Source organism: Pyricularia pennisetigena, chromosome 2 (assembly GCF_004337985.1).
Source record: "Pyricularia pennisetigena strain Br36 chromosome 2, whole genome shotgun sequence".
Classification (NCBI taxonomy): Eukaryota; Fungi; Ascomycota; class Sordariomycetes; order Magnaporthales; family Pyriculariaceae; genus Pyricularia; species Pyricularia pennisetigena.
This window is the reverse complement of record NC_043741.1, coordinates 4,945,991-4,972,241: the sequence shown is the minus strand read 5'-3', so window position 1 is coordinate 4,972,241 and position 26,251 is coordinate 4,945,991. Positions and strand designations below refer to the sequence as shown.

At 52.5% G+C, this 26,251-nt stretch overlaps 9 protein-coding genes across 9 annotated transcripts; 4 read left to right on the top strand and 5 right to left on the bottom strand.

Annotated features, from left to right (window-relative positions):
- Window positions 1–1,156: 1,156 nt before the first annotated feature.
- Window positions 1,157–3,140, bottom strand: PpBr36_01392 (uncharacterized protein; the record flags this gene model as incomplete). Its single annotated transcript, XM_029888578.1, has 5 exons — window positions 1,157–1,728; window positions 1,801–2,261; window positions 2,330–2,575; window positions 2,650–2,913; window positions 3,001–3,140. The coding sequence occupies 5 exons, from the start codon at window positions 3,138–3,140 to the stop codon at window positions 1,157–1,159; spliced, it is 1,683 nt and encodes a 560-aa protein (XP_029750891.1).
- Window positions 3,141–4,074: 934 nt separating this feature from the next.
- Window positions 4,075–4,239, top strand: PpBr36_01391 (uncharacterized protein; the record flags this gene model as incomplete). Its single annotated transcript, XM_029888577.1, has 1 exon — window positions 4,075–4,239. The coding sequence occupies one exon, from the start codon at window positions 4,075–4,077 to the stop codon at window positions 4,237–4,239; it is 165 nt and encodes a 54-aa protein (XP_029750888.1).
- Window positions 4,240–4,785: 546 nt separating this feature from the next.
- On the bottom strand, window positions 4,786–5,427 carry PpBr36_01390 (uncharacterized protein; the record flags this gene model as incomplete). The annotated part of the gene is made up of 2 exons (XM_029888576.1): window positions 4,786–5,200; window positions 5,324–5,427. 2 exons carry the CDS (start codon window positions 5,425–5,427, stop codon window positions 4,786–4,788), a joined length of 519 nt encoding a protein of 172 aa, XP_029750889.1.
- Window positions 5,428–7,305: 1,878 nt separating this feature from the next.
- Window positions 7,306–9,692, bottom strand: PpBr36_01389 (uncharacterized protein; the record flags this gene model as incomplete). Its single annotated transcript, XM_029888575.1, has 2 exons — window positions 7,306–8,534; window positions 8,648–9,692. 2 exons carry the CDS (start codon window positions 9,690–9,692, stop codon window positions 7,306–7,308), a joined length of 2,274 nt encoding a protein of 757 aa, XP_029751932.1.
- A 5,523-nt stretch (window positions 9,693–15,215) lies between these two features.
- On the top strand, window positions 15,216–17,486 carry PpBr36_01388 (uncharacterized protein; the record flags this gene model as incomplete). The annotated part of the gene is made up of 1 exon (XM_029888574.1): window positions 15,216–17,486. One exon carries the CDS (start codon window positions 15,216–15,218, stop codon window positions 17,484–17,486), a length of 2,271 nt encoding a protein of 756 aa, XP_029751931.1.
- An 845-nt stretch (window positions 17,487–18,331) lies between these two features.
- Window positions 18,332–20,248, top strand: PpBr36_01387 (uncharacterized protein; the record flags this gene model as incomplete). The annotated part of the gene is made up of 1 exon (XM_029888573.1): window positions 18,332–20,248. One exon carries the CDS (start codon window positions 18,332–18,334, stop codon window positions 20,246–20,248), a length of 1,917 nt encoding a protein of 638 aa, XP_029751937.1.
- A 1,723-nt stretch (window positions 20,249–21,971) lies between these two features.
- Window positions 21,972–23,738, top strand: PpBr36_01385 (uncharacterized protein; the record flags this gene model as incomplete). The annotated part of the gene is made up of 1 exon (XM_029888571.1): window positions 21,972–23,738. One exon carries the CDS (start codon window positions 21,972–21,974, stop codon window positions 23,736–23,738), a length of 1,767 nt encoding a protein of 588 aa, XP_029751939.1.
- Window positions 22,222–22,514, bottom strand: PpBr36_01386 (uncharacterized protein; the record flags this gene model as incomplete). The annotated part of the gene is made up of 2 exons (XM_029888572.1): window positions 22,222–22,300; window positions 22,342–22,514. The coding sequence occupies 2 exons, from the start codon at window positions 22,512–22,514 to the stop codon at window positions 22,222–22,224; spliced, it is 252 nt and encodes an 83-aa protein (XP_029751936.1).
- Window positions 23,739–24,050: 312 nt separating the features above from the next.
- On the bottom strand, window positions 24,051–24,914 carry PpBr36_01384 (uncharacterized protein; the record flags this gene model as incomplete). The annotated part of the gene is made up of 1 exon (XM_029888570.1): window positions 24,051–24,914. The coding sequence occupies one exon, from the start codon at window positions 24,912–24,914 to the stop codon at window positions 24,051–24,053; it is 864 nt and encodes a 287-aa protein (XP_029751938.1).
- Between the last annotated feature and the right edge of the window lie 1,337 nt (window positions 24,915–26,251).

The window sequence follows — 26,251 nt, the reverse complement described above, 5'->3', positions numbered from 1 at the left end:
ACTGAGGGAAAGCTAACGCGACAGGAGGCTAGAGAGAGACCGTGAAGAGAGCGGCTGGGGGTGAGAGGGGACAGAAACAAAAGGGCGAGGTGATTGGCGACATGCTCGCCTTTAATTCATCTGGCTTTGCGTGCAACAAGCACCACGGTACCGCACACTTGCCGTACCGTCCCGTACCGTACTGTACCGTACTGTACCGTACCCTAGGAAAGCAAGGCAAGCAAGTACCAACTGCATTATCGCCTCATTACTCTAAAAGAGCGCCACATTGTCGGAAGCTTTTCTTCCCCCTTTTTGCGGGCAGCGAGCGGGATGGGATCCAGCGCAATTTCGAAAACAGCCAGGTCTTCACCGATGTAACCGAGAATCAGACCTTATCCTCCAATCGGGTCCAGCGCGATCATCAGTGCCAAGAGCGAAAGCATCACAGCTCGACTCCCAATTGGGAAGCTCAGTTGGAACTCCCCTGCCTTCTTCCCCGCATCTGTGGGGCCATCTTTAGGAAATGTCCACTGAGATGCATCTTGCCTTGGAGTTTGTAGGCACGATCAACGCGTAATGACTGTAATTACTACAATCATCCTTCTCCCAAGGCAGGCAGCCCTTGCGTGGTCTCTGAGCTTTGTCAGATGGCCACCTTCTTCTCTTGGGTCTAGTCCAATATGTCGGTTTTATTGAAGCAACTATGCTCGCTTCGCTTCCCATTCCTCCAACGTCGGTTCGCTCGATGGGCTGCGCTTGGCCACGGCAACCTGCATATCCGCACCTGCGCTGCAACAAGTCAGTGGCTGCAAGTGAGTAGTACCAAGAAGCGGGAAGGCGAGTGGTAGAAGCTTGGGTCATTATTCTGGAGTATCTATCTTCTTCTCTATCAAGTCGGTCTTTATTTTTTCTCTTGACGAGAAATAAAATAAAAAAAAAGCTGCCCAAAAGAAAATGTCGTCAGTCGTAAAAAGTTTAAAAAAAAAAAAAAAAAAAAAAAAAGCCCGAGTATTTACTGGCCCTGTCCACCTCTTATCCCAAACAGTACCTGGAAGACTCTGGACCCAAAGAAACATCATTTAGCCCCTGGCCAGGCCGGACAGGGGACAAAAGACAATCTACTCACATGTCATTATATACAAAGCGGTAACTCGGAGTTGAGGCTTGCTCCACCTCAAGCCCATTTGCCCAGCACGCTCATGATAACAACGCCAGACACCAAGCCGAACCCGGCCAGCACCGTTGTCAAGATTCCCGTCGAGAGCATCTCGGCGCCCTCCACCATCCAGTCCTCGGCCCACATCTCCACCAGGCCGACCCAGACGAGGATACCCGCCGAGAGGGCGTCCAACGTGCCGATGGCCAGCAGCGTGCTCCGGTTGTTGCCGTTGAAGTGCTGCAGGACGCCGATTCCGATCGCCATGCCGATGGGCGTGATCAGTGCGAACGGCGTGGCGAGCAGCAATTTTCTCGGCAGTGAGAAATAGGCCTGTTGTCTCACCGGCTCCGGGGCAGCTGCGGCGGCCGTACGCGGTGCGTCGACGTCGGATACCGAGTTTCCGTCCGTCTTTGGTGATGCATCGGTCCCAGGTGCGGCTGCAGCTGCTGCGGCATGCGGCGACGGGGCACCCAGAGCGGCAATTCGAGAGCCGAGGGCGATACCTTCGAACATTTGGTGGAAAAGGATAACGACGAATAGAGTCAGGAAGAAGGAGTCACCAGCGACAACCAGAGTGATACCAATCACTGATTCGAGTGTTTACAATCGTTTAGTATTTGAAAACCAAGTCGCAGAGATGGTGAAAATTTCCCACTTACAGATGGAATGGAAGATGATGCCCGTCTCGAGCACAAAGACACTGACCGTCTCAGGAGAAAGCCTTGATACTGTACCTGGAGACCTGGCCATGCGAGCGAGGACTATGCGCTTGCCAATGAATTCAACCAGGAACGAGAGGAAAATACCAGCCATAACAATGGCAGAAGTCGTTGCCTCGTACCCAAGCTCGCCGAGGCACTTGTTTCCAAACATCAGCTGGGCGTGGGTGTAGAGGTGGACAAAAGCCGTCGAAAGGATGACGCCGGTACCGAACTGCTTGAGGATCAACAGCGTCGTGTGCGTCTTGCTCGGCCAGACCTTGTGCAGCAGGATGGGAGAGTAGACGCCGATGCAGCTCGTCGCCATGATGACGAACAAGAGCCCAACACGGAGCGGAATGTTGTAGTCTCTGGTGACCTTTTCACAGGAAGCCTCTTCTTCGCTGCCACCTGTACAGTGCCTGTGATGAATTTAGTAAGTAGGCAGGTTATTGCCAGGATACATTGAGTAATGGACGGGTAGACTCACTCGACTCCAGCATGAAAGTGGCAGTGGCGGTTTGAACCGCTCGCATCGCCTGCTCCTGCATTACTGGTGCCGTTGCCGGCCTCGGCACCCTGGGCACGCACCTCTACATCGGCGCCACCGGGCCCGAGGCAGTAAGTGTCGGAGCCGTGCGCGTGGCAGCCGGTAAAGGTAGGTGGGAGATTTTGAGTCGCGGTAGCTGGGATATTCGTCATAACCTGGTACTCGGTCGTACCCCACATACAGAACCTACTCTGTAGTTAGTTGGACGATCTCTTTCCTGATGGAGCAGGTTTTTTTTTACGACAGAGTCAGAGACTTACACATTGGAACCATGCATATGGCAGTCCGACACAGCCGTGGGGTTCCCTGTTGGAGAGGCACTCCTGGAGGTTCCTGTAGGAGGTGCAGTGGTAGGGGTAGGGGTAGCAGCCGCGTTGGCGGGAACGATTGCGACCTCGCCGCCGCTGCCATTGTAAAAACAGTACAGCTCGGTCGCATGCTTATGACAGCCAGTGTAAACACTTGGTAGGCTGCCTGTAGGAGTAGCAACAACACGGTATTCGGTTGTGCCGGCAGAGCAGTACCTGAATATCAATGGTCAGCTGGCTGAAGAAGAGTTTGCTGCCTGCGAGTGGCCCGACAAGAAAGTGACTATAACAATCGTCACTTACTGCGTAGACGACCTGACCGAACACAGAGAGACAGCAGTCGGATCGGGACCAGATGCGGCTCCGGTAGACGAAGCCGTTTGCGCCGACGTCATGCCTTGCAGCAGAGCCGCAACGGCAGAGAGAAGAGTTATCCGCGCCATTCTTTTGTCGAACGTCAGGGAAAGCTAGCTTCCGTGTCTGTGCCAGGTGTCCTGCGAGACGGGTAACAGCTGCTGCGGGAGTCGGGTTTCCGACGACTTTGGCATGCAGGTTCGATGAAGGTCCTGACTAGTTTCAGCAAATAAGAAGTAGGTTAGAATAATCTCGCATTTAAATGCGCGAGCGGAACTCAGAGCCGGAGAACAGGAAAGAGGGGGAGAGAGGTGGGTTGGTGACGGCAGCAGGCTGGGTATGGCGGACAGATGCTTGGGCCGTAGGGCTCCTCGATCTTGTTGCGCACCTTGATAGTCACTCACCCATGCCAAAAAGAAGACGAGAGAGAAAACTCGAACAGAGACTTATGTGGGTCGTCGGATTTCGGCTCTCAGTCTCTTTTGAGCTAAAATATGGCACAATAATGCGGGAACAGGGACAGAACGACTTGAGGAGACTTTTCCCAAATAATTTACCATGGAAGTGGACGTGACACTAAGGTTTAAGATTTTTTCTGCAACAACTAAACTTCCGCAGAGGCACGGGATATTGTGTAGGAAAGAAAAAAAAAAAAAAAAAACAAGATTCAGCCCGGCGCAAGTAGTGTCAGACAGGACTGCAGTGTACACGAGGACGTCGTAGAGGGGGTTAAGAGATTATTCTTCAACGAGATCTAACCCCTCCTGAATCTTCTGTACTCTACCTACCTTACCCACAGGAACTTGGCACAGAGAGGGAAGTAATTCTTGATCAAGACGGACGGATACAAGCCTTTTTTTTTTCGCGCACTTTTTGCCAAGGCCCCTACATCCCCTCCAATAAAACCATAGTAAATTCGAACAAAAGAATGGGAATGAATGGTAAAAGAGCAAGAATGACGAAAAAGAAAAGAAAAAAGAGACCCTCTTCAAAGTGGGCGCCAAGTGCGGATTGAGAACCTTGATGGCCGACTGGTTCGTCCCACTGCCCAATCGGGAGGGGGGCATATTGCAGGTGCGCACCTTGATGGCCGCGCTAAGGTCAGCGCCAAGAACCACCAGACAACTCAACCTGGCGGTGATGTCCGCATTTGCGCGCGGAGTTGTCGACTTTTTATGTGTCAAATAAAAAATAAATAAATAAAGAGAGGTGCGAGAATAGTAATCGATCTTTTTGACAACTTGTCCGAAAAACTGGTTTTTTTTTTTCTTTTTTTCCCTCTCGCTGAACCAGAAACAAATCAACCGCCCAACATATCGCTGACTAACATGCAACTTCCAAGGGGTGGTGGGCAAGTGACCAGTCCATCCCAAGGGATACAATGTCCGTTGCCTCTGCCGTGGTGTGCTGAATTTTGGTTTATTTGCTTTGAACGCTTGGCTTTAAAATCACACCAGGTGCATGCCTAGTGTTCTACAGCGTCTAAACAGTAGTTGATTCACCTATGGAAATGCAGTTTGTTGAATTAATAGTAAATTGCTGCCATGATGTGGTATCAAAGAATGTACAAGTGGGCTGTCGAATGTAGGCCTGTTTAACCCTTCTTCACCTCTCCCTTAATCGAAACGAACCCCCAAATCAGTTATATCGCATACAGTCATAAGATATTCCAAGGTCTCCTCTTTTGTTTTCCCTCATCCTGTCAGAAGATATCAAAAGGGAAAAAAAAAAGATTTACAGAGCGAACAGAGCACCAGCAACCGCAACAGCGGCACCGAGACCGAGGCGCGCGCCACCGTTGGACTGGCCGGGCTGCGTCGCGGTGACAGTCGGGCTGCCGCCGCCGACGCCGCCGCCATTACCACCGCGGGCCGGGGTGTTGGCGGCCGCCGTGGACGTCACCGACAGGACGGCGGTGGCGGTGACGACGACGCCGTTGGAGGCGGGCGGCGCGGCACCAGAGGCCTGGCTGGACGGGCGGGCAGAGGTTCCGTTTCCGGTGCTGGCGGAGCCCGTGGCAGCAGAAGAGCCCGAGCCCGAGCCCGTCTTGGAGCCGCTTGCTGTGCCGCTGGCGGACGTCTGGGCAACCGTCCCCGTCGGAGTCGCGGCGGCAGAGGTGCCTGCGTGGGCGCTGGTGGGTTGGCAGCTCCTGAGAGTGGGGGTGGGAAAAACAGCGGGCGGGGGGGCGTGTTAGCAAGGTGGGCGGGTGTATAGACTGGAGAGTAGTTTTGGTAGCTTGGGGACACCAAACCCCCCCTGAGAGTGGACTTACGGGTCAATGGCGGCGTTGCAAGCAGGAATGTGTGTCCCCGAGGAAGACTGGGCAAGAGCCATGGAGGCGAAGCCAAGGACGGCAAGGATCTGAGTGGTCTTCATTGTGGAGATGTGTATGGCTTTCTTCACAAATGGTCGAAAAGGTTCGATGTTGGTAGGAGGCACGAAAAGAAGCCTATAGAGGAGAGACTCTGAAGATGCGAGCTGTTTGTTGTTGGAAAAAAAAAAGGCGGGCTAGAACGTCTCTCAAACAGGCTGCAGTTTGGCGGTTATATACGCAAGCTGCAGAATCAAAGTGCGTAGTCTAGAACATGACGAGGAGATGGAACCCGAAAAGAAGAAAACAAACTTCAGCCTCTATTCTTACGTATCCGGATCGATTCGGTTGCTTTTCCCACCTCGATGGTGGGAAAATTGCTCGCCATCGCCAGCGGCAGGTATTGGATCCTTTCGGGCCGGTCTGCTAGAAGAAACGAAACAGAACCCGCTGCAGACAGAGTCACTGTCGAATCGACACCAAAAAAAATGTGACGACAGCACCTTTGTGTCTCAAACATCGTGACGAGGTGCAGCCAACCACCCCTACGCCACCGTGGTGTGGGTAGGGGGCCTGATGTTGCCATGGCACAGGCAGTGCACAGCAGTTGGCGATGGCTTCATGGCAGAAAGAAAAAGTTCTGCCATGTAATCAATCGTGGCGTGTTCAACGGAGCTGAGCTGCAGATAGCTTGGCTTTGTTGGCTCAATGCGTTGACGCAACTCAGCTGGATGTCTAGGACTCTTTTTCTCTTGCTTCTTCTCGGTATTTATTGGTCATCCAATTGAGGTTTGGCGATTTACGCCAGCCCAGCCTCGGTTTCGCATTTAATATTTAATGGGATCGTCCAGCGCCACAGAGGAGACCTGGGCCCGTCTCTATTTTTAAGACTCGACTACGTCTATCACGTGAAGATTGATCACGTTTCTGCTCATTACTAGTGAAGTCGACGTCTCTTTAGTCTACTGTATCAGCTTGTCTGTAGATATATACTGTCGCTGTCTATTCTTGTGGCGGTTCTGAGGGAAATGAAAAAGGAGCTCAAAAATGACCAAGTTATCTGTAAAGACTCCACAATCAACTCTTTAACTACCCAACTCTAATTCGGAGAATAATGTTGAGATCTCCGCAGAGCCCTGGCTAATTTTGCACTGAAGTAGTATTACCGCCCATCTTGGCAACAAACGTTGTTCGATATCGGATTGAAAAAGAAGGCATGGAAAAGCAACCTACCCACACACAAATACGAAATATCTCATCAAACAGGGCCATCTACGACCACCACGCTCACACTTATACGAGGTCAACTCAAACCACCCGAGCGGCCTTTAAATCGTTCAAAACCGCACCATGATCCTTTCCATGCCAGAACCATGCTCCGCCGCTGCTCAACGCAGCAAACCCGATATTAATTTTCGCTGGGTAGCGAACCGCCATCAGCAACACCTACCAGGCTCTCAATCCACTGTGTTTAAATCTCTTCTCGTTCTGTCTCCTGTCAACCCATGGTGGTGCCAGGAATTCTCAAGCACATGGGATGACGATATAGTGTCCAATGTTGCTCGGGTGAGTTGCGTAAGGTGGCCGGCCGGAAAGACAGGTAGATGAGTACAGGGGGCCGCCACATATTTTTCACAAAAGACAGAGAAAACACACCAAGTCTTTCCAGCAAGGCGTACGCCAAGACTGCACTAATATATGTATTTACCAAAGCATATATACAGAGTTATATAGAAGCGTCAACCAGGAGCTCGCGCAGCCAATAGTTTAATAGTATGCTATTTTACGGTCGAGAGGAAGCCCTTTTGTTCAGAATCTAAACGAGATTCGAAAAAGCAAAAGGTCATGCCTCATCAATCGCCGGACAGGAAAAAAAAAAACCTAATTACCCAGTCTCACAACTGTATCGCCCCCCCCTAACACACCATATAAACCCCCCTTTTTCACATCCTCCCCTGATCCTCAAGCCTAGCCGCGATATCCTGGTTCGGGCCGCGCGGGAGCTCGGGAACGGGCTGCTTGAGCGACAGGTGGGCGTCGGAGGCGCTGCTGGACGGCGTGGACAGGCCGGCGCTCATGAGGGCGGAGCCGAGCGCGTTGCTGCTGGCTCTCTGCTGCTCGGTCCTCCACCACTCGGGGACGTCGGGCACGACGCTGTCCGTGGCGCCGCTGATCTGCGTGTCGCGCCTGTACATGCTGTAGAGGCTGTCGTGGGACATGGACGGCGTCTCGAGCGGGGCGCGCGTCGACTCGGACCACCGCGACTGCATGTTGGGCTGCTGCTGCGGCGGCGGCGGCGGCGGTGCCGGCATGGAGGGCGTGTCTGGCGGGGCGCGCGTCGACGCCGACCACCGCGACTGCATGTTGGGCACCTGCAGCATCGAGGGCGCCCGGGGCGTGTCGGGCGCTGCGCGGGTCGACTCGGACCATCGCGACTGCATGTTGGCCGCCTGCGGGATCGGGGGCACCGGAGGCGCGAGCGGAGAGGCGGGGCGGAAGCCCGGCGGGAAGAGGCCGCTGTTGACGCCGCTGGTGACGCCGTCGCCCTCGCTCAGCATGGACGACGTCGTCGACGACCGCTCCGATCGCGTCCAGGAGGGAGCCGTGAACCGCGACTGCGACGAGTCTCGCGCCGGGTTCTGCTGCAGCGGGTTGATGCTGCTCGCGCGCAGCCACTTGCTCATCGACTCTCGGATGCTGCCCTGAGGGATCTCCTGCTGTCCGTAGTACATGGTCTTGTCGGCCGGGTATTCGCTGCCGCCGTAGGCCGACTCGCCATCGCCCATGCCGTTCTCGGCCGCGAACGCAGCCTGGAACATCTCGTTGATGATCTGCGACTGCGTCTTGGCGTCGACGTTGGCCGCCGCCGCCGCCGCACCACCACCCGCGACGCCACCGACTGCTGCCCCGGCGGCCGCGCCTCCGGCCACACCCCGCGCCTGGCTGCCGTTGTTGCCACCGCCCAAGCCCTTCTCCTTGATTTCGCCGATGCGGGCCGATACCGGGGCGGCGATGGTGTGGAAGCGCTCCTGGATGGTGGTAAATATGCTTGCCTGCTTCGGCCCGCCGGGTCCGTCACGGGAGCCGTCCACATAAGACGTTTCGAGGAATTGTCGTCGCTTGTATTTCTTGTAGAAAAAGAAGATGAGGGCAGCAAACATGCCAACACCAGCTGTTTTTTTGCAGAAAAAAAAAGAGAGTTAGTTAGCATATCCTTCACATACTGCCCCTTGCACGAAACGGCTAAAACACCAGGGTTGGGGGAGGGGAGGGGGGACCACCTACCGATTGTGCCGACCGTAATGCCGGCCATGGCGCCAGAGTTGTTTCCAGAACCAGAGCCAGAGCCTCCGGTACCTACAGGAACCAAAGGAGGAGGCGCTGCGGTCTGAGTGGGCCGGACACTCGAAGACATGTCGGTTGGCTTTGGCTCGGGTCCGGTGGCCACGGGCATTCCCGAGGAATAATCGACGGACGGCGCCGGCGTCCTGGTGGGAGCCGGTACAAGTGGCACTGTCGAGCCTGGCTGTGAAGTGGCTGCGCTCGAAATTGTCATGGTCAACATGGAGCTGCGGCCAGTCGTTCCAGCAGTCGTTCCAGCGCTAGAACCTCCCCTGGAGTTCGAAAATGGGGGCGGCGGGGGTGGTGCCACTCCTGAAGTGGCGGTTTCGACGGGATTTCGGGTAGGTGCAGCGCTAGAGGCTGCAGCGCTTGTCTTGAACGTCGGAGCGGGCGAGGCTGAAGAGGTGGCTGGTGGTAATGATGATGAGGGAATAGACGTGGAGCCTGAGCTCGTCGTCGTGGCCGGCTGAGTCGAGGACGGAAACGACGACACCTTGGTCGACTGGGGCGTGTCCGGGCTCTTGGATGACAGTGGTGACCCGGCATTGTTCACGGGCGGCGGCAGCGAGAAAGCAGTCGTTGTGATGCGCGGCGGCGAAAGCTTCGTTCTGGACGGGGGCTCGGTGATTTCGGGCCTTGCAGCACTTGAAGCACGGGTGGACGCCGGGGGAATTTCCGGAGCCAGTGCTAGCGGCGGAGGAATGGACGACGACGCTGCCGGCGGAGGCACAAGACGCAGGGGCTGTCCAGCCGACGGCCTAGCGGCTGGTGGCCGCCTTGTGAATTCTGGCGTATCCGGAGAATCCCGGCCTGTTGATTTGCCTGTTGATTTGCCTGTCGACTTGCCCGAGCCGGGTGAGGACCTCGCCGAGAGAGATTCATCTTTGATTCCCATGCGCTGTTCCTGCCTTTTCCTCAACGCCTCCATGTCCAAATCCATCACGCCGCGCGCCACGCGCGTACGCCTCAACCTGAAGTTGCCCTCCATCTTGTTGATATTCGAGTAGCTGATTCGCGAATCGATCGGTCGTTTACGGCCCAAAAACTACCCCTCCCCTCAACAGAACCTGCTCTGTTCAGTCCAAGGAAGCTAACGTCATCGAGAACAAGTTTTGAAGGTTTTGAGATCGATTTCGATGTTGATCTTGAGTAAAAGAAAAAGAAAAAGCTCGCTGCGAGGTCCCGGACCACAACAGACCAAAAAGCTATGATCCGCCTGGGAGTTGGAAGAATGACGATGCGGACCCTGCCGCCGGGTTGTTCGTACACAAGAACCCAAGAAAAAAATAATAAAAAAAAAAAATAAAGAAGAGAAGCGGGTAAAAGAGACGAGAAAAAAAAAAGATGAAGCGGAACGAGAGAAGGGAATAACACACGAAAGGGAATCACGCCATCGAGCTGTCCGTAACGATGGACCCTATTCGAAAGATCACCCTTGGCCTCAAGTCCATGGAAAGAAAAGAGGATGGACAAAAGAAACGAACGGGTTTGCATGGAAAGGGGTTCGCAGGAATTGTTCGCCAAGAAAAGAAAACCACAAAGCACTGATCGATATGTTTATCAGGCCCTCCCCTCGCATTTGATGCTAATCCTTGCCCCCTGTTTCCAACGCCATTCCCTCATTCTTTTTTTTTTTTTTTTTTTTTTTTTTTTTTTTTTTTCTCCCTCTCACTCTACATTGTGATGAGCCAGCCCACTTTGTCGCTTGGAACCCTTGGTTTCAACGGTGGAGATGTTCTGCGACAGCTTGGCAGACTGGGGTAAAGGGGTACCACTGCGGGCAACGTGATTGGGCTAAGGGCCCCACTTGATCCCTTGCCGTTACCAGCGACGTCTCAATGACGCCCTAAACAATCAAAATATACCAGCGGTGCCTTACGGCCTAGGAACAGCATGTCGTTTGATCTTCTGGACAGTCGCAACGGCGATGCCAAGGGGAGGTTTTGAACAGGCCGTGATTTGGGATGACACACACAACAGGGTGCGGTAACACCCACTGCGCTGCAGTGTTGTAATGGCCAAAAAGCTTGTTAGTTAAACTACCTAAATACATACATTGTGGTCGGATTGTGCATGCAGCAACAACAGTAGTTAAGTAATGATATGCTGCAGGTCTGGTTTGGTCTGGTCTGGTCTGCAATTGCCATCCAAAATAGGTACAAGTTTGATGGTCGTGATCTGCCATATTGACACATCTATATCTATAATACTCTATTTACATCAGCAGCTTGCTCATTGTCAACGACTGACTGCCCATCCAAAGTGACGTACAGACGCGACAATCAGCAACGTGGCTAAGGTTGTCACAAAGCAATGAGCTTGACTTCAAGTAAATTCAGCACAACTCCACGTCCAATTAATTAATCAATCACACACCAACTGAACATAATTCCGTCATCTGTCTTAATTGAACTCGATGAGATGGTTTTTGGTGTCTGCACAATTTATGTACGGATGGACGGAGCTGTTTTGTTTACATGTCCACAAATGAGCTTCGATAGAGCATAATATACAGAGTAAATCAAGCAAGCTCAGGGGGGGTTTGTTTACTATACCGGGCGATCTTGTCCATCAATAGTAAAACCATAATTAAATACGTCTCCCCTATTCTACTGTACATACGACGTGGCCATCGGTTCCGCGCGCAGCGAGCGAGCAAATGGTACTGCCCGATTTGAATTGTGGACAGGAAGAGAGATCTAGATCCTACCCACAAGAGAGAGAAAAATAAGGACAAGAAACCCAAGAAACCCAATCAATAGTCCATCTCGATGCCGAGCCAAATAACCCTATCTAATAAAAGCGTGTTTGGCTTGCCCATCATTTGCTCCTGCGGGGTGCCTTGGCAGGTTACCTCCTCGCCAAAACCTTCGGGTTTCTTCTTTTCCATTGCGAAAAAAAAAAAAAAAAACACAAAAGCACCAAAAGCACCAACATCAAACAAGGGTTATCCAAAAATGGATGTCTGGAGGGGTGGCAATCTGCACGCCGGTTCCCAGATTCTCCAACCTGTCGTTCGCTAGTGCCTGTGCAATTTATCCACACTATAACCGGCGATCAAACGAGGGCCCCCTTTTCGGCTCCACAGTTGAACCATGGGGTTCGTTCCGTTCGGCATCCGCTTCTACCTGCTCCAGCATCGTCAAGCAAAGTCTTCGCTCGTGGTTTTTTTTCGGGGGTTTGATGCCGCGTGCTCATGACAGTTTTGCCAAGGCAACAAAAAGCTAAATTCGTAAGTATCTATCTCAAGTTGACTATCTATGGATGCCATGTGACTTTCTTCACTGACCAACCGACAGCTATATCCGAAAGAAAATCCAAAGTAGTCGTAGAAGATTGGCACGGGACATTCGAGATAAGCTTTTATTTGCGTTCCAACCGTCGCGACAATCAAGGGCCAAGTTTGGTTTACTTGTTTCTACGGTATCATTACTGAACACGGCCTCAGGCCCTCTCCTGTCCATGTCCACCAAAGTGGCGAGTGAGCACATCGGGTTCTCGCTCGGTCGTTGTTTTGCCGTTGGTCAAAAACCTTGGGGAAAAGTGTCAATTTTACTATGAACAAAAAGAGACTAAGCGGCGGAAAAAAGAAAAAGAATCGAAACATGCTTCTCTGCGCGAAATTAATCGAGAAATTCCGCAGCCATTAGATCTAAAAAGCAAGGTTAATTAGGAGACGCAGCCCTCGGAAATATCTCAATCCAAAACTGACGTCACTTGACGATTGTTCATTCAAACGAAACGACCGCCAGCCTCACGATGTGATGTGCGCTCGTTTACTGTACAGAGTATAATTATCATACTCTTTCTTGGCCCTGCGGCGCAGCCTGCCAAACATACATGGGGCCGGCCTGATTGTTGGATTTGGTTGTTGCTCGTATATTCGCCACAAGGTGTTTCCTCAATTACATTATGAAAAGGGGGAAAAGAAATCACGCCTGTAACAACTGAGTGATCCCAGCAGCGTAATTTGTGTCACGGGATTCGGAGACGTCCCTTTTGAGGTTGGATGAGACTTTTATTATTTTTTTCGGGTCACTCGGAGTGAGCAAGACCGGCCTCCGTGGTTAAATGTATATCTTATCTTTCGTGATGTGGGCGACAAAGCAGGTACAAGATAGAGCCAGGCGAGTGGCCCGGGCGAGACGCGGACTGGAACAACAACAACAACAAAAAAAAAACATCTGCCGGGCCGGCGGGAAAATTTCTCGCCGGGTGGTGGCGGACCAGACAAGGGGGACGACGAGAACAACAAGAAACCCGAAGAAAAGAAAAAAAAAAAAAAAAAAAAAAAAAAAAAAGTCAAAGAGGGCCCATGCTCAGATCGGACGAATATGTGCATCGAGGCAAATCCTCTCTCATCCAACGAAAGCCACCTGTTGACCCAAGAGCGCAACAGCCACAAAACAAGATCGACAAAACCGTCCCGGTCAAGGGGGGGCGTCTGAATAAGAAACACAAGTCTGCGAGGGGACACCTGGTCACGCCTTGACCTCGATTATTCCCACCCCCAAGCCACACCAAACGGGCACCGCCCGTCTGGATTTGACAGAAGGAATAGACTTTGGCGAGACCGCAACACAGGGACTGGGCAAGGCTTTCTTTCATAAGTAATCGTATTATTGTAAACATGACACACACTCGCAAGAACAACAGCATGCGCTTTCCGTCGGGTGCTCAGGCAGGATAATGATTTAGCAACTTGCGTTGCCTCGCGCCCTTGGCCGGAAACAAACTTCTGCTCTAGCAGTAGCTCTTGAAGCATCTCTTCGCATAAAAAGGTCACATGGTGACGTCTGTTTTGGTTGGTTTTTTTTTTTTTTTTTTTTTTTCTTCATCTTCTTCCATGACTGGGCATTAGCCGCCCGCATCAAGGGTCGCCGAACCAATGACTTGTGCAGTTGAGGAAGAATGCTCCAGATGACCTCTAAAAACTCTGTTGCTCGTATCCTCAAACCAGGTCAACTAGACTGGTCTGGAATCCGACCCGACCCCTTCTCCCCCTCACCATACTTGCTGAAGCTCGAGAATATAAAAAAAGACAAGAGTGTCGTGATGAGACGAACTTATACGCCTTCTTCTTTCTGCGCTTGATCCGAGAGACAACACAGTCCATCAGGCTAACGGAACGGAGCGTGCTTCCCGAGTAGCCTTAGAAGAGCCTTTGTCTAATACCCGTCGGAACCGTTTTCTTGTTTGATGATTTTAAGATTATCTTTTTAACTTTCGCAATACGAGAAATTACCAGTGACTAGAAAGTAGATTTAGATATAGATCAGGATAGTCGGTCTCCTGTCAACCGTCACTTGTGCTTGACTAGGAGTAGGATTTCCCTGTGTTCATAGACAACAAGACCAGACGTGTAGACGCGTTGCTTACAGAGAATGTCATTTTGAATCAAATATTAACAAATCGGCCAGATCAAAATACCACCATCGCTCCTTTAAAAAAAAAAAAAAATCGCAACGTGTGTCAGTCCACAGCTATAGCGGTATAGATCCATCACACATTGTTACATGCTATGCCGCTTCCTTCCCTTTCCGTCTGACCGAGGAGGCTCTGTCTGGTTCGAAAGCCTCCACCGGACCCAAAGTTTCCATCGGTCTAGACCTCAAAGCGTTACCAGTAAACTTGCCAAACTTTTCAGAGATCCGACGAGAGCTGGCCTGTCGTCCAGTAGCTTTGGTAAGCCCCCCGGGGGATGGATGGCCAAAAAAAGCTGACTTGTCCAAATGCAGGAGCTGACGCTCGCCGGATTTGCTCAATCCGGTGGGTGAATGACTACAAGTCCAAGGTAGCCTTTGCTAGGTTTGCCGGAATCGAGTGCCTAGTATCTCGAACCTGACGCATGTTGAAGGACGTCCTAGGCTTCATCTCATCCATTTTGACTTCCCGTTTTGTTATGCATCCCAACTTGGGAAAAGACCAAGCCCGTCGGCTAAGGTGCGATCAGCCCTGTATTTCAAAATCGAGACGCATCCGATGTATTTAACAAAAACTCAGAAAGCTACAGTAGATGATACATTTTTGGACTCGCTACCCCGTGAGTGTTCCAGCGAGCGAACTAGTATTCCAACATAACAACTCGGGTGGCTGAGCAGGCGAGAAGCTGATCGAACTCGCTAGTCCCATGTTCGACTCTTCTAGATCCAACGAAGATGCAAATGTTTCTTGGCATTTATACTTTCAGACCTTTTTTTTTCAACCGACTCTGTAGAAAGATACGACTGCAGCGAGCTTTGAAGAAACTTGCGATGGCCAAACTCGTACCCGGCTGTTCCGGCTGCTTGGCGTACCATGAGATGGACGAACCCTGGCCGGGACGGATAGATGAATATGAGGGAGGGATGGATTCTTTGGATGTGTATAAAAATGTCGCCTACCATCCAGAGTGAACAGATGTCCTGAAAGGCTCAACTTCTACTCCCCCCCACGCCATCTGCACTCTCACACACGTTACTTACATCTTGATGTGTACAATCCAAGTTCAGACGACGTACAACAGCCCGCCATGATCTCGGTAAAAGTAGCGCTCCTTGCGCTCCTGGCGCCTGCCGCCCTCGCCGCACCAACGGGTGTGATCCGGGAAATCAGAGTGGATGCAGTGGATCCAGTGGACGCAGTCGACAATGTTGAGCCTCCGCCTCGGAACCCACTCGACCGGGTGCACGGATACCCGGAGCGGCCGATGGTGGCGCCGCTCAGTGTCGAGTCTGGCACGCATGCTCTGGCCGCCAGGGACAACATCTACGACCAGATCCGACAGCAGGCGTTCAACGCCAAGACTCGCCAAGACAAACAGCAGCAGGAGGTTGACAAGGCTCAAGATGCCTACAACAAGACCGTGGCCAACCCGGCCGCGTCCAACGCCGACAGGGAAATAGCCCGGCAGAAGCTCAAGCAAGAGCAGGATACACTGCAACGCATGAAGGACGAAGATCGCAAGGAACGAGCTCGACTGGAGAAGATTGAGTGCAAAGAAGAGGGACTGAACCGGGAGCAGACGTGCCTAACGGAGCAGGCATCCCTTCAGAATGTCACTCAGGATGCCGCCAAGCAGGAATGTCAGCGACAGAACAAGCAGGTTGAACGTGATTGTCGGGCTAGGAAGGGCTTGGTCGGAAACAATATACCTCTCGATTTTGCTCCTCCTCCGCCTGGTCCTGGGGACATTACCCCCCAGTCCGTGAATCCCACCGGAGCTGACAACTCTCCCGTTCCTGTGATCGTGACGCCACCTCTGGCCGATACTTCTCCCGATCCCCAGGCCGTTGCCCCTCAGTCAATTCCACAGCCTGTTGCTCAGCCCGATCCTCAGGTCGTTGCCCCTCAGGCCGTTGCTCCTCAGTCAATTCCACAGCCCGTTGCTCAGCCCGATCCTCAGGTCGTTGCTCCTCAGTCAATTCCACAGCCCGTTGCTCAGCCCGATCCTCAGGTCGTTGCCCCTCAGTCAATCCCTCAGCCTGTTGCTCAGTCCGATCCTCAGGTCATTGCCCCTCAGTCAATCCCTCAGCCTGTTGCTCAGTCCGATCCTCAGGTCGTTGCGCCTCAGTCTGTTCCTCAGTCTGTCCCTCAAGCTCCTCAGCCAGCTTCTGAATCCTCCGGCCAATCCTCGAGGGGCTCTCCAATCGTTGTCAATCCCGCCCCACAAGCCGCTCAGCCCGCGGACCCGGCTCCTATCATCATCAATAACTCCCCTGCACAGGTCGCTCCTCAGACTGCTGGAAGCAGTCCGATAATAATCACGCCACAGACTGGAGAAACTGCCCAGCAGAGAGCGGACCGATTGGCCAGGGAGGCCGAGGCGGCGCGTCAGGCACAGGCATCCAGAGACGCGCAGGCCGCCCGAGACAGCGAGGCCGCCAGGCTAGCACAGCAGCAGCAACAACAACAGCAACAAGCGGATGAAGCCGCCAGGCGTGCACAGCAACAACAGCAACAAGCGGACAGGGACGCTGCCAAGAAAGCACAACAACAACAGCAACAAGCGGATGAAGCTGCTAGGCGCCAGCAACAACAACAGCAGCAGCAGCAACAACAGCAACAAGCGGAGGCTGCTAGGCGCCAACAACAGGAGCAACAGCGGCAACAGCAGCAGCAACAACAACAAGCGGAGGCTGCTAGGCGCCAGCAACAACAACAGCAACAAGAACAACAACGGCAGCAGCAGCAAAGACAACAAGAGCAACAACGACAACAACAGCAGAGACAACAAGAGCAACAACGACAACAAGAACAACAACGACAACAACAGCAGAGACAACAAGAGCAACAACGACAACAAGAACAACAACGACAACAACAGCAGAGACAACAAGAACAACAACGACAACAGCAGCAGAGACAACAAGAGCAGCAACGACAACAAGAACAACAACGACAACAGCAGCAGAGACAACAAGAGCAGCAACGACAACAAGAACAACAACGACAACAGCAGCAGAGACAACAAGAGCAACAACGACAACAAGAACAACAACGGCAGCAGCAGCAGCAACAGGCCCAACGCGAGGCCTCTAGACGTCAACAACAGCAGCAGCCGCAGCCGCAAGCCGCTTCTTCCCGACAACCCTCGAGGCAGCAACAGCCTTCTAGCTTCACCCAAGCTCAGCAGAACCCGAGACCTCAGTCGAACCCAAGTCAGCAACAGCCTGCTAGGATGCAACAGCCCACACGACCTCAGCAGAACTCAGGGCAGCAACAACCTGCCAGGACGCAACAGTCTACACGACCTCAGCAGGACTCCAATCCCAATAACGGACGGTCGCAGCGCAGGCAGTAATATACATCGAGAGAATGGTTATACTGTCGAAGAAGGAGATCGAAGATATCATCATGTAATCTTGGCAATGAAATTGAGAAGGCCAAGGGTGAGATCCGAGTGTACGACGGTTGTTGTATTGGTGCGCGTCATTCATGACATTACGAAATATCGAATGTGCATTGGTGAGGAAGTAAGGTATGCTCAGGGCACTGTGAGTGATTTCTTTGCTATTAATTCCATATTTGACATCATGTAGTTAGTACAATTAATGCATCTAATTCCTGTAAACACTGGTCTGGTTGTGATGTGACTGGGTTTCGCTCGGCTGTCGAAATGATTCGTTTGTCTGTCGATTGGTACATGAAAAGAGCGGCACAGCTCTCAGCTGGATTGTTGTCTTTCTGCCTCCAAACAAGAAAAAAAAAAAAAAAAAAAATCACGTGAGCAGTGATGAATGTCAACCAATGAACAAGGTAACTTGACCCAGTAGGTGGGTCCGCTGTCTCGTCCAGCACGCCAGTGACGCGATCAACTCCCAAAGCTCAAATCAAGCAACTGCACCGTTCGCGACGGACGCCTTTGCCTGATAGTTTGTGTGACCTCTATCTCAGTGGACTATCGGTCCCTCATTTGCTCGAGGGTTCCATTGTAATCCAATAAGCGTCAATGCTCTGCAAGCCTCGTATTGATACCCCTAAAGAAAGTTTTGCCGTTTAAAGACGAGCCAAACAAACGGATTTAGCCACCGCGTCTCTCAGTCATCCTTGCACAAACGCTAATCTTGTGAAGCATCGATACCCCGGGCTACACTCTCTCGTAATACTATTTTTCTTCATGGAACAATTCTTATAGATATCAATACCATGACACCCGAGAAACACGCCTCATGGCGCCCACTCCCAGTCTCACACCCCGCCGTCCCCAACCTACTGGTCTCGGCCGCCTTCAGCACTTCACCCATCTCATACTCGATATACATCACCGACCTCGCCAACGTGTGGCTTGAACGTCTTGACCGCAGATCGATCCTGCTTCGTTCTCTCGAGGAGAAGACCAGTATTGACCCTAGCGACGACCCTGAAAACTTCAAGGAGCTGTTGCACCGGATCGGCAGCGCCTTTGATGCTGAAAACCCCCACCATGCTGACGCAAGCCTGGCCCTGGCCTCTGGGCCCGAGCAGTCCACGGGTGGCATCAACGACCTGGTCCTCGAGGTAACCTGCATCCTGCCCGCGGGCCTCCAGCCGCTCAAGTGGCCCATCAAACTCAAGCACGGTGGTGCCTCGGCCGTGGCGACCGAGCTGGTCCTGCCGCTGGTCCAGGCGCAGATGGCTCGGCATCTGGAGATGGAGACTCTCCTCGCCGTCATCAAGGAGAAGGATGGTGTTATCACCAAGGTGCTCGACAAACTGGACAGCATGGGCGCCAGACTGGATCAGATCTTTCCCGCCCTCGCAGCTTCTGGAAAGAGGAAGATCACGAGAGCATTTGCCGAGGCTCGCGTCAAGGGTCTTGCACCGTATGACAAAGATAAATTTCTGCAGCAAATTGGCAAAACTGGCGAGGAAGCGAATAGTGATCCTTTGCTGGATGGACCGGAGCAGCCCAAAAATGTTCAAGAACTTGTCAAGAACGTTTTTGGAGGCGGCTCGGGACTGAAGCATCACTCATCACTCGACTACTCTGATTCTCCAGCCCTCAACGACTGGTGGAAGGACTTGGGCGAGGGGCCGGGCAAGGTCGGAAAGGCTGTGCTCGTAGAGATAAACAAGTCTGGAAACGAACCCAAAGGGAACAAGACCCACTCGCCAGGTTCATCTTCGAAACGGTGGGCTAGAGACCGCAGGAAAGAAGACGACGAAGAACACACAAACGGCAAGGCTGGGGACGACGCTGACGACGATAATGGCGATGACTTTGAAGTCCAAGCTACGCCGCCACATTTAATGCCTGCTCGTAAACAAGGGATAAACACGACGAAAAGCCCACAGCCCACCTATGACGATGATGCCTCGACAGCCAGTGAGGCCGATGAAGATTTCGACACCCAGATCCCTGACAGCAATCCTCCAGCCGAAACACGGACCCCGGCCAAACCCAAGGCTACGACGAGATCTGCAGCCAAACCGGCCCGTCTAGGGACTATCGGAAAAAAGAAGCAGCCAGAGCCAGAGCCAGAGCCAGGGCCGGAAGTCGACGTGGACCCCGATGCAGCGACTGAATCCGGCTCTGAGACCGGATCAGGATATGAAGAGCCCGCCGGAAACACCAGCACAGACGATGATGCAGAGACTGCCTCGGAAGCCGAAGATGCTTCCGAGTCCGAGCTTCCTCCGCGAAAGACAGCGGCCAAGGCCAAGAAAAGGGGTCTTGGACGGATTGGCGGGCTCGGCAAGGCCAGGAGCACTAGCACGGCCAACTATGCTGAAGATGTGGAAATGGCAGAGCCCCACCCGGCTTCCAAGACTGCGGCAGACGAAGACGATGCTGAGTCGGAGGGAGCCACTGCACAACCTGGCCCGAGCAACAAAGCCTCCAAGCCGGCCAGGAGACTTGGGACTATCGGCCACAAAGGCGCCGCACAAAAACAAGCCTCGACAGCGCTTCCAGGGGATGGCATGGGCGACAAGCGAGGTCGCCCAGCGTCCAGAGAAGAGAGCAAAGAGCCAGCTGCCAGGGAGACGTCAGAAGAGCGCGCGAACCGGCGGCGGGAGGAGCTACAGCAACAGCTAGCCAAGAAAGCTGCACAAGGGCCGGCGAGGAAAAAGAGAAAATTCTGAGAACATGGGCAAAACATTTCATCGTCGCAACGCTATCGAATAAACATGAGGATTGAGGCCCAACCTGGCAAGAGTGATAAAAGGGCTTTTTTTTTTTTTTTTTTTTTTTTTTTTTTTTTTTTGGCGACAAGTCAACTTGAACTTCGATCGCGAGCATACTGCAAACCACGGCAAGGTAAGCTAATGAAATACGCCCAGCCTTGAAACTACAGTAAGACTGTGCGGGATCAATCATGACTCTCGAAGCTCCTTGTGCGGAGAATATCCAAACAGCAGTTCAGCTTACTTTTGCCGTGACCACTGTTTTACCTGCCCAGGACGTTGTCAGTTAGTTCGCTGACGGTGAGTATCATCATCTTTCCTGCATTGATTTTGCTTTGAAGTGGATATCCACGGGGCCGTCGGCAACAATGCGAATCCCTAACTGGATGGCCTCACCCTGTATATACAGATGTGACAGTGGCCTGACTGCAGCAGCACGGCGTGAGGGCCACCATTTCTGAACCTCGTGGCCCCAGTACTGGCTGTGTGTATCCTTACCTAGTCCAAAGGTCCGGGTACATTATTGGTGTCGGCTGGATGGCCTACGGTAATTGCGAGGGTCAGGCTTCCGTCGCTGCGATGACCAGTAATGACTTGGATGCGGATTTGGTCGCAAACTGGCGATTTGACAAGGCCAAATACACCGCAACGGAATGTAAAGCCAATAAAAGCAACACATGGTTATTATTCGGAGGTACACATTGCCGATCAATTTGGAGACGTGTCGGCATTCTGATCCTTTGCGTTGGAATTTGTCTCGAACATTTCTGCCATTTCCGCATCCCCAAAGTAGGACAGTGTATATTTTCATTATGTATTTATTCATGGCATCATTGGAGGAATCGATGTATGTGGGGCGTTGGCTTTCAGCCGTTGCTTCCGTCATTCTTTCCCTTTCTTGATCTAACAACAGAAAGAGAGAGAGAAAAAAAAAAAAAAAAAAAAAGGCAGTGCCGAGCTTAACGCTATGGTAAAAAGCAGTACGTATCATGAAAGGATCGGAATGCTAGATAGAGTGCCAAGAGCAGTCGTGTCGTTGTAGTTGCAGACGGCGCGTTAGCTAAATGATTCTGGACCTATGGAACGATCGAGCACTACGACTTTGATTCCCAATTCGGGTTGCCTGCGGGTCGGACTACGAACGAACCCGGAATACCAGGCAGAAGTGGTGCAAAACCTCTTTGCTTACCTTGGCAGCGAGGCATGTTACTATTCGGCACAGCATCAGAAGTTCATGCTCACAGAAGTAGGTGAGATCGTTGGTTCGGCAAGTACCACGGGTCGATCGCCTTCCTCTCTTGACCACCTCAACCCAGGTGGCACTTTTGTCTAGGTCTGGGGTACGTTGCCTTCTTCCAGCAGTAGGCATTAGTTAGTAACTCTAGTTGTTCAATCGTTTATTTCTGCCTCGATCACCCTCTCGCAATGTCATGTATATGTGACCTCGCCCAGGACACCCAACTCACTTCAGTTTCACTCTGCTATCATTACTTGTCAACTCCCAATCTTTGATAACCTGAGAAATGTAAACTCCCATCCAGCTCTCCCTGTCGTACCTTCCTCAACACCGCCATATCGTGTTCCTTTCTCGAACCGACTAGGATCAAACGCAGTCACTTGATCGGCCTCTCTTTCGCTGCGCATTTTATCCCTTCACCCATGACGCCAACGCACTCCCTTCATGTTTGTCCTCGGCCGCCACAAGATGAACAAGAGGATATTACGCGCCCTCCTGGTCACTGTATCCGTCTTCATCTTTAGTATTCTTCTTACTTCGGACCATCATGGCTGGCCGTTTGACCTCCCCGACCTTGGTGTTTTCCCATCGTTTGGCTTCAGTGAGCAATACCGAACAACGGAGCCACCAGGCACATGGGAAAACCACCCCGTCGTACTTCTTCACCAGCGAGCAAAACAAAGATTCGGCCATCTCATTCGGCGACAATCACGAACTGCCGAAGATGCATCGATCGAATACAAGCGACGTTACCGCCGCGATCCTCCTCCTGGCTTCAGCGGGTGGGCACAACATGCGATTCAGTTAGGGTCACCCATCATCGACGACTTTGATATCCTCTCCCATGGCGTCCGTCGCTTCGCTCATCTGAGTGCCACCGATATACGCCGTCGCATGGAGGATGCAGCTCACGGAAATCCAAGAGTTGAACGATGCAGGTTTGGCGATAACAATGGCCGCAAAGAGTTTGATCAAGGCTGCCGGCATTTTGCAGGCCCACTGACAAGGCTGCTGGACAGCGCCGGTGCTCGTCACCTGGTTCCAGATGTCGATTTTCTGATCAACTTCCTGGATGAGCCCTCAGTCTTGGTTACCCAGAAAGCGAACTCGTCGTTGAGCCAAAGCGATCCCGTCTTGCCATGGGCGGATCTCTCGCATAGTCCGATATCAGCAGTGGTCAAAAGTGCATGCAGCTTGCTTGACGGCTTGGCCACGCTTCCGAGTACAGATTCAATCGCCACAGGACTTGAGACGGATCTGACGTTGGAAGTGCCGTTAGTCCAAGATGTCGCCAAGGCCAAGGATCTTTGCCAGAATTCGAACTACGTATCATCTCAAGGCCTTCTTATGTCCCCTCCAACTTTCAAGCACATGGGCTCGCTAGTGCCTATACTTTCACAAGCCGCGCCGGTACCGTTTGCCGACATACTATACCCAGCGACGCACTACAGCTTACGAACTAGTCTGTACAACGGCTGGTGGGACAGAAGATGGAACAAAAAGAAGAATGCCGTTTACTGGGCTGGGTCCTCAACGGGTGGCCACTGGTCAGACAAGGATTGGATGCAGGGGCACAGACAGAGGCTAGCAACGTTTGGCGTGGACCAAGGCTACGCCGGACGAGAGTTTGTGTACCTGCGTCACGCGCCACTGACCAATGGCGGCGTTAACAGCAATGTCGGGTTGCAGTCTTACCACGCCGGCGCCCCCGACGTTTCTGTATACGATGTGTCACTGACCAAGATCGTGGGCTGCGCGTCTGAAAGTGCGTGCGATGCCCAAAGACGCTTTTTCGGTCTACCGACAGATGGCAACAAGTCGCCCAGTCTTAATTCGGAATCGCGCCCCTTCCGGTACAAGTTTGTGCTCGACGTCGACGGCAACAGTTACAGCGGACGTTTTTACCGATTCCTTGCATCACACAGCTGCCCGTTGAAAGCCTCCATCTTCCGCGAGTGGCATGACGACAGACTTGTACCGTGGCTGCATTATATACCGATTGGCAGTCCCCCCGATGACCTACCAGAACTTGTGAGGTTTCTGACGGAGACTGGGGACGGCCAGAAGATTGGTCATAGCATTGCGGAAGCAGGGCGGGAGTGGTATGGCAAGTCTATGACGCCGATGAATCAGGGTCTTTACATCTACAGGCTCATGCTCGAAATAGCCTGGCTTTTGGACGAGAGAAGGAGTCCCATCCAGTCGAACTGACGGTATTCTATTTGGGTACAAATCACACTACCAGCAACACAGGTGTCACCTGAGATGGCGGGATGACAAAATTTGATTAGGCATGGGCGCGAGATTCACGGGACCTTTGTGCGCTGACTATTTGATGAGACACGGTAACGATATTATAATAATACAATTTGCAACTGATGTTGAACAGCAATATGTGGACGACGCTAGCCATATGCGTACCCCCAAAGCCGCTGAAAGCCAAACCAAGGAAAACAGACTTTTGGCGAATGCAGAATCAAAATCAACCACGGCGTTATACTTGAATTTTAAGTTTTCAGGAACTCACCTCGAGTACATGGAAGACGCACGGTTCCTCTGACCGTGGTAGTCCTCCCTCGGACCCATCTCGACGTCCTGGATGGCAATGCCAGCCGAGGTCGGGTTGCGATACACGGCGGCCAGGCGCACGGCAAAGACGGCCATGAACACGGCGGTGACCCACTGCAGAGCCTCGACGGCCTGCCCACGCGCGGCGGTCCTGGACACGCCGCTCGCGGGGCCTTGCGCCTCGGTCACGCCCCACCTGACGGCGGCGACGGTCTGGGTGGTGGCCAGGGCCGACATGAGGGCGAGCGCGACGGCCGCAAACAGCAGCGCCAGGGCCGCGCGGCGCAGCCGCCAGTAGGTCGGCTCGGACGTCCTGCCGGCGCGGCGCAGCCGCCACAGTCCGCCCAGCACGCCGAGCGCGGCCATGAACGCCACGCCCACGGCCGGGAACAGCGGCGCCAGGATGTCGCGCTGCAGGTCCCTGGCCGTGGCGATCAGGGACGGCGCGCCGGCGGGGTAAGGGGCCTTGAGTACGCGCGACGCCATCTCGTCGGGCGTCTGGCCCACGGTCGAGGCGCAGGCCTCCCCGACGGTGGCGTTGGTGCGCGCGAAGCACATGCCGAAGTAACCTACGCGGATGCTCAGGTCGCCCTCGGTCAGCGAGATGAGGTGCAGGTTCGGGATGCCGGGGGAGGTGCCGAGGCAGCCGGCAAACACGAGGACGGAGAAGAGGACGACGAGAAAGGGGAGGCCGTAGATTACCCAGTCGAGGATGGCGAGCATGTCGACGGGGGCTTTGGGTTTCGCACCGGGGTTTTTCTTGTCCTTGCTCTTTTTCCAGACGCCCTTCACGGCGCTGAAGATGAGTGGTACAAACATGTTAGCTTGTTAGAGTTGTTGGCTGAAGTGGATGGTTTGGGGATGTCGGTTTGAATGAATGACGTGGTAATTGTAGTCTTGAACTGTATGCTGATTTCCTTGAAAAGATAACATTAGAATAATGGACGGGGAAGCAAAACGAATGAAGCTCGAGGGAGAGAGAAAAGTGACGATAATATATGTAAAAGACTTTTGATTGTCACCGAGTCAAGACATTGATGTTTAGCTGTGGTTCTGTCCTTGTGAGTTATATTCATTCTCGGGACAAAGAACTTGGTTCAGACTCAGAAACTTAGTTTTTGTAACTGGTCTTTTTACATCACACAAAGAGCCTTGAACCCGTGGGTCTTTGTCATCCCATCACGGCCAAAAGCCTATGATATCGAATAAAGGAAAACAACATAACCGGTACGTCAGGTCTAAAATTAGCCAAAGTCTCTTTGTTCAAAAACTCGACTTGAGACTGATATATTGTGTATCAAGGTTTGAATTCAGGAGCACAAATGATACTTTGGACTTGAGCACGGGACATTCAAATGTGGAGAAGAATGGAAAGAAAAGAAGTATTCTTGTTGCACCAATGTTGCTACCCTGCATACTGATTGATAGCTTTCGTTAATTTTCACATCTATGCTATTAATAATCATTCAGTCCCTAATACACCCACCTCTTATGCGCCCTGATCTTACAATGGATTAGCTTCTGTCTTTATCACCTTTTTATCTCAGGTCAACGGCCTAGTACCGCTATTAGTATGTATGCTTTGATATGACTAGGCTCGTCAACGAGAATAGAGCACTGGCAGAATAGAACGAAATCTACAGAGCAGGCGAGCAAAATTAGGCAGGTTTTGCCATGATAGAACAAACTCCTGCCATACAACATGTGACACGGACTCGAGCAGTCAATGGACAAAGAAGAAAGGAGAAAGCGTCAAACAAACCCTCGCCATTTCGGGACATGATCAGCATACGACTGTTAGGCCCGTGGGAGCAAATGACGAGGAGCTCAGCAGTCGCACGGGTTGGGGGGAAGCCACCGAGAAGAAAAGCACTGTTGGATACAATTTAGAGTGGAATCGTAACAGGCTTGAAACCACAGCTACAACAATACATTCAACCTTTATCAGAACGGGCAGACAGACTTATCTATCCGTATCACTGTACCAAGCCAAGGGCTCCGTGTTCGGTGATGGACAGGGGAATCATCTTGGCACCAAGGCGTCGTCACGAACACACTGGTTTCGCTCCGTCTCATCCATCCTGTCAAGCACCTCTTTCCCCTTTGACGTCAGGACTGTTGAGGTCGTGACGGGTTCTGCAGGAACCCAATGCTAT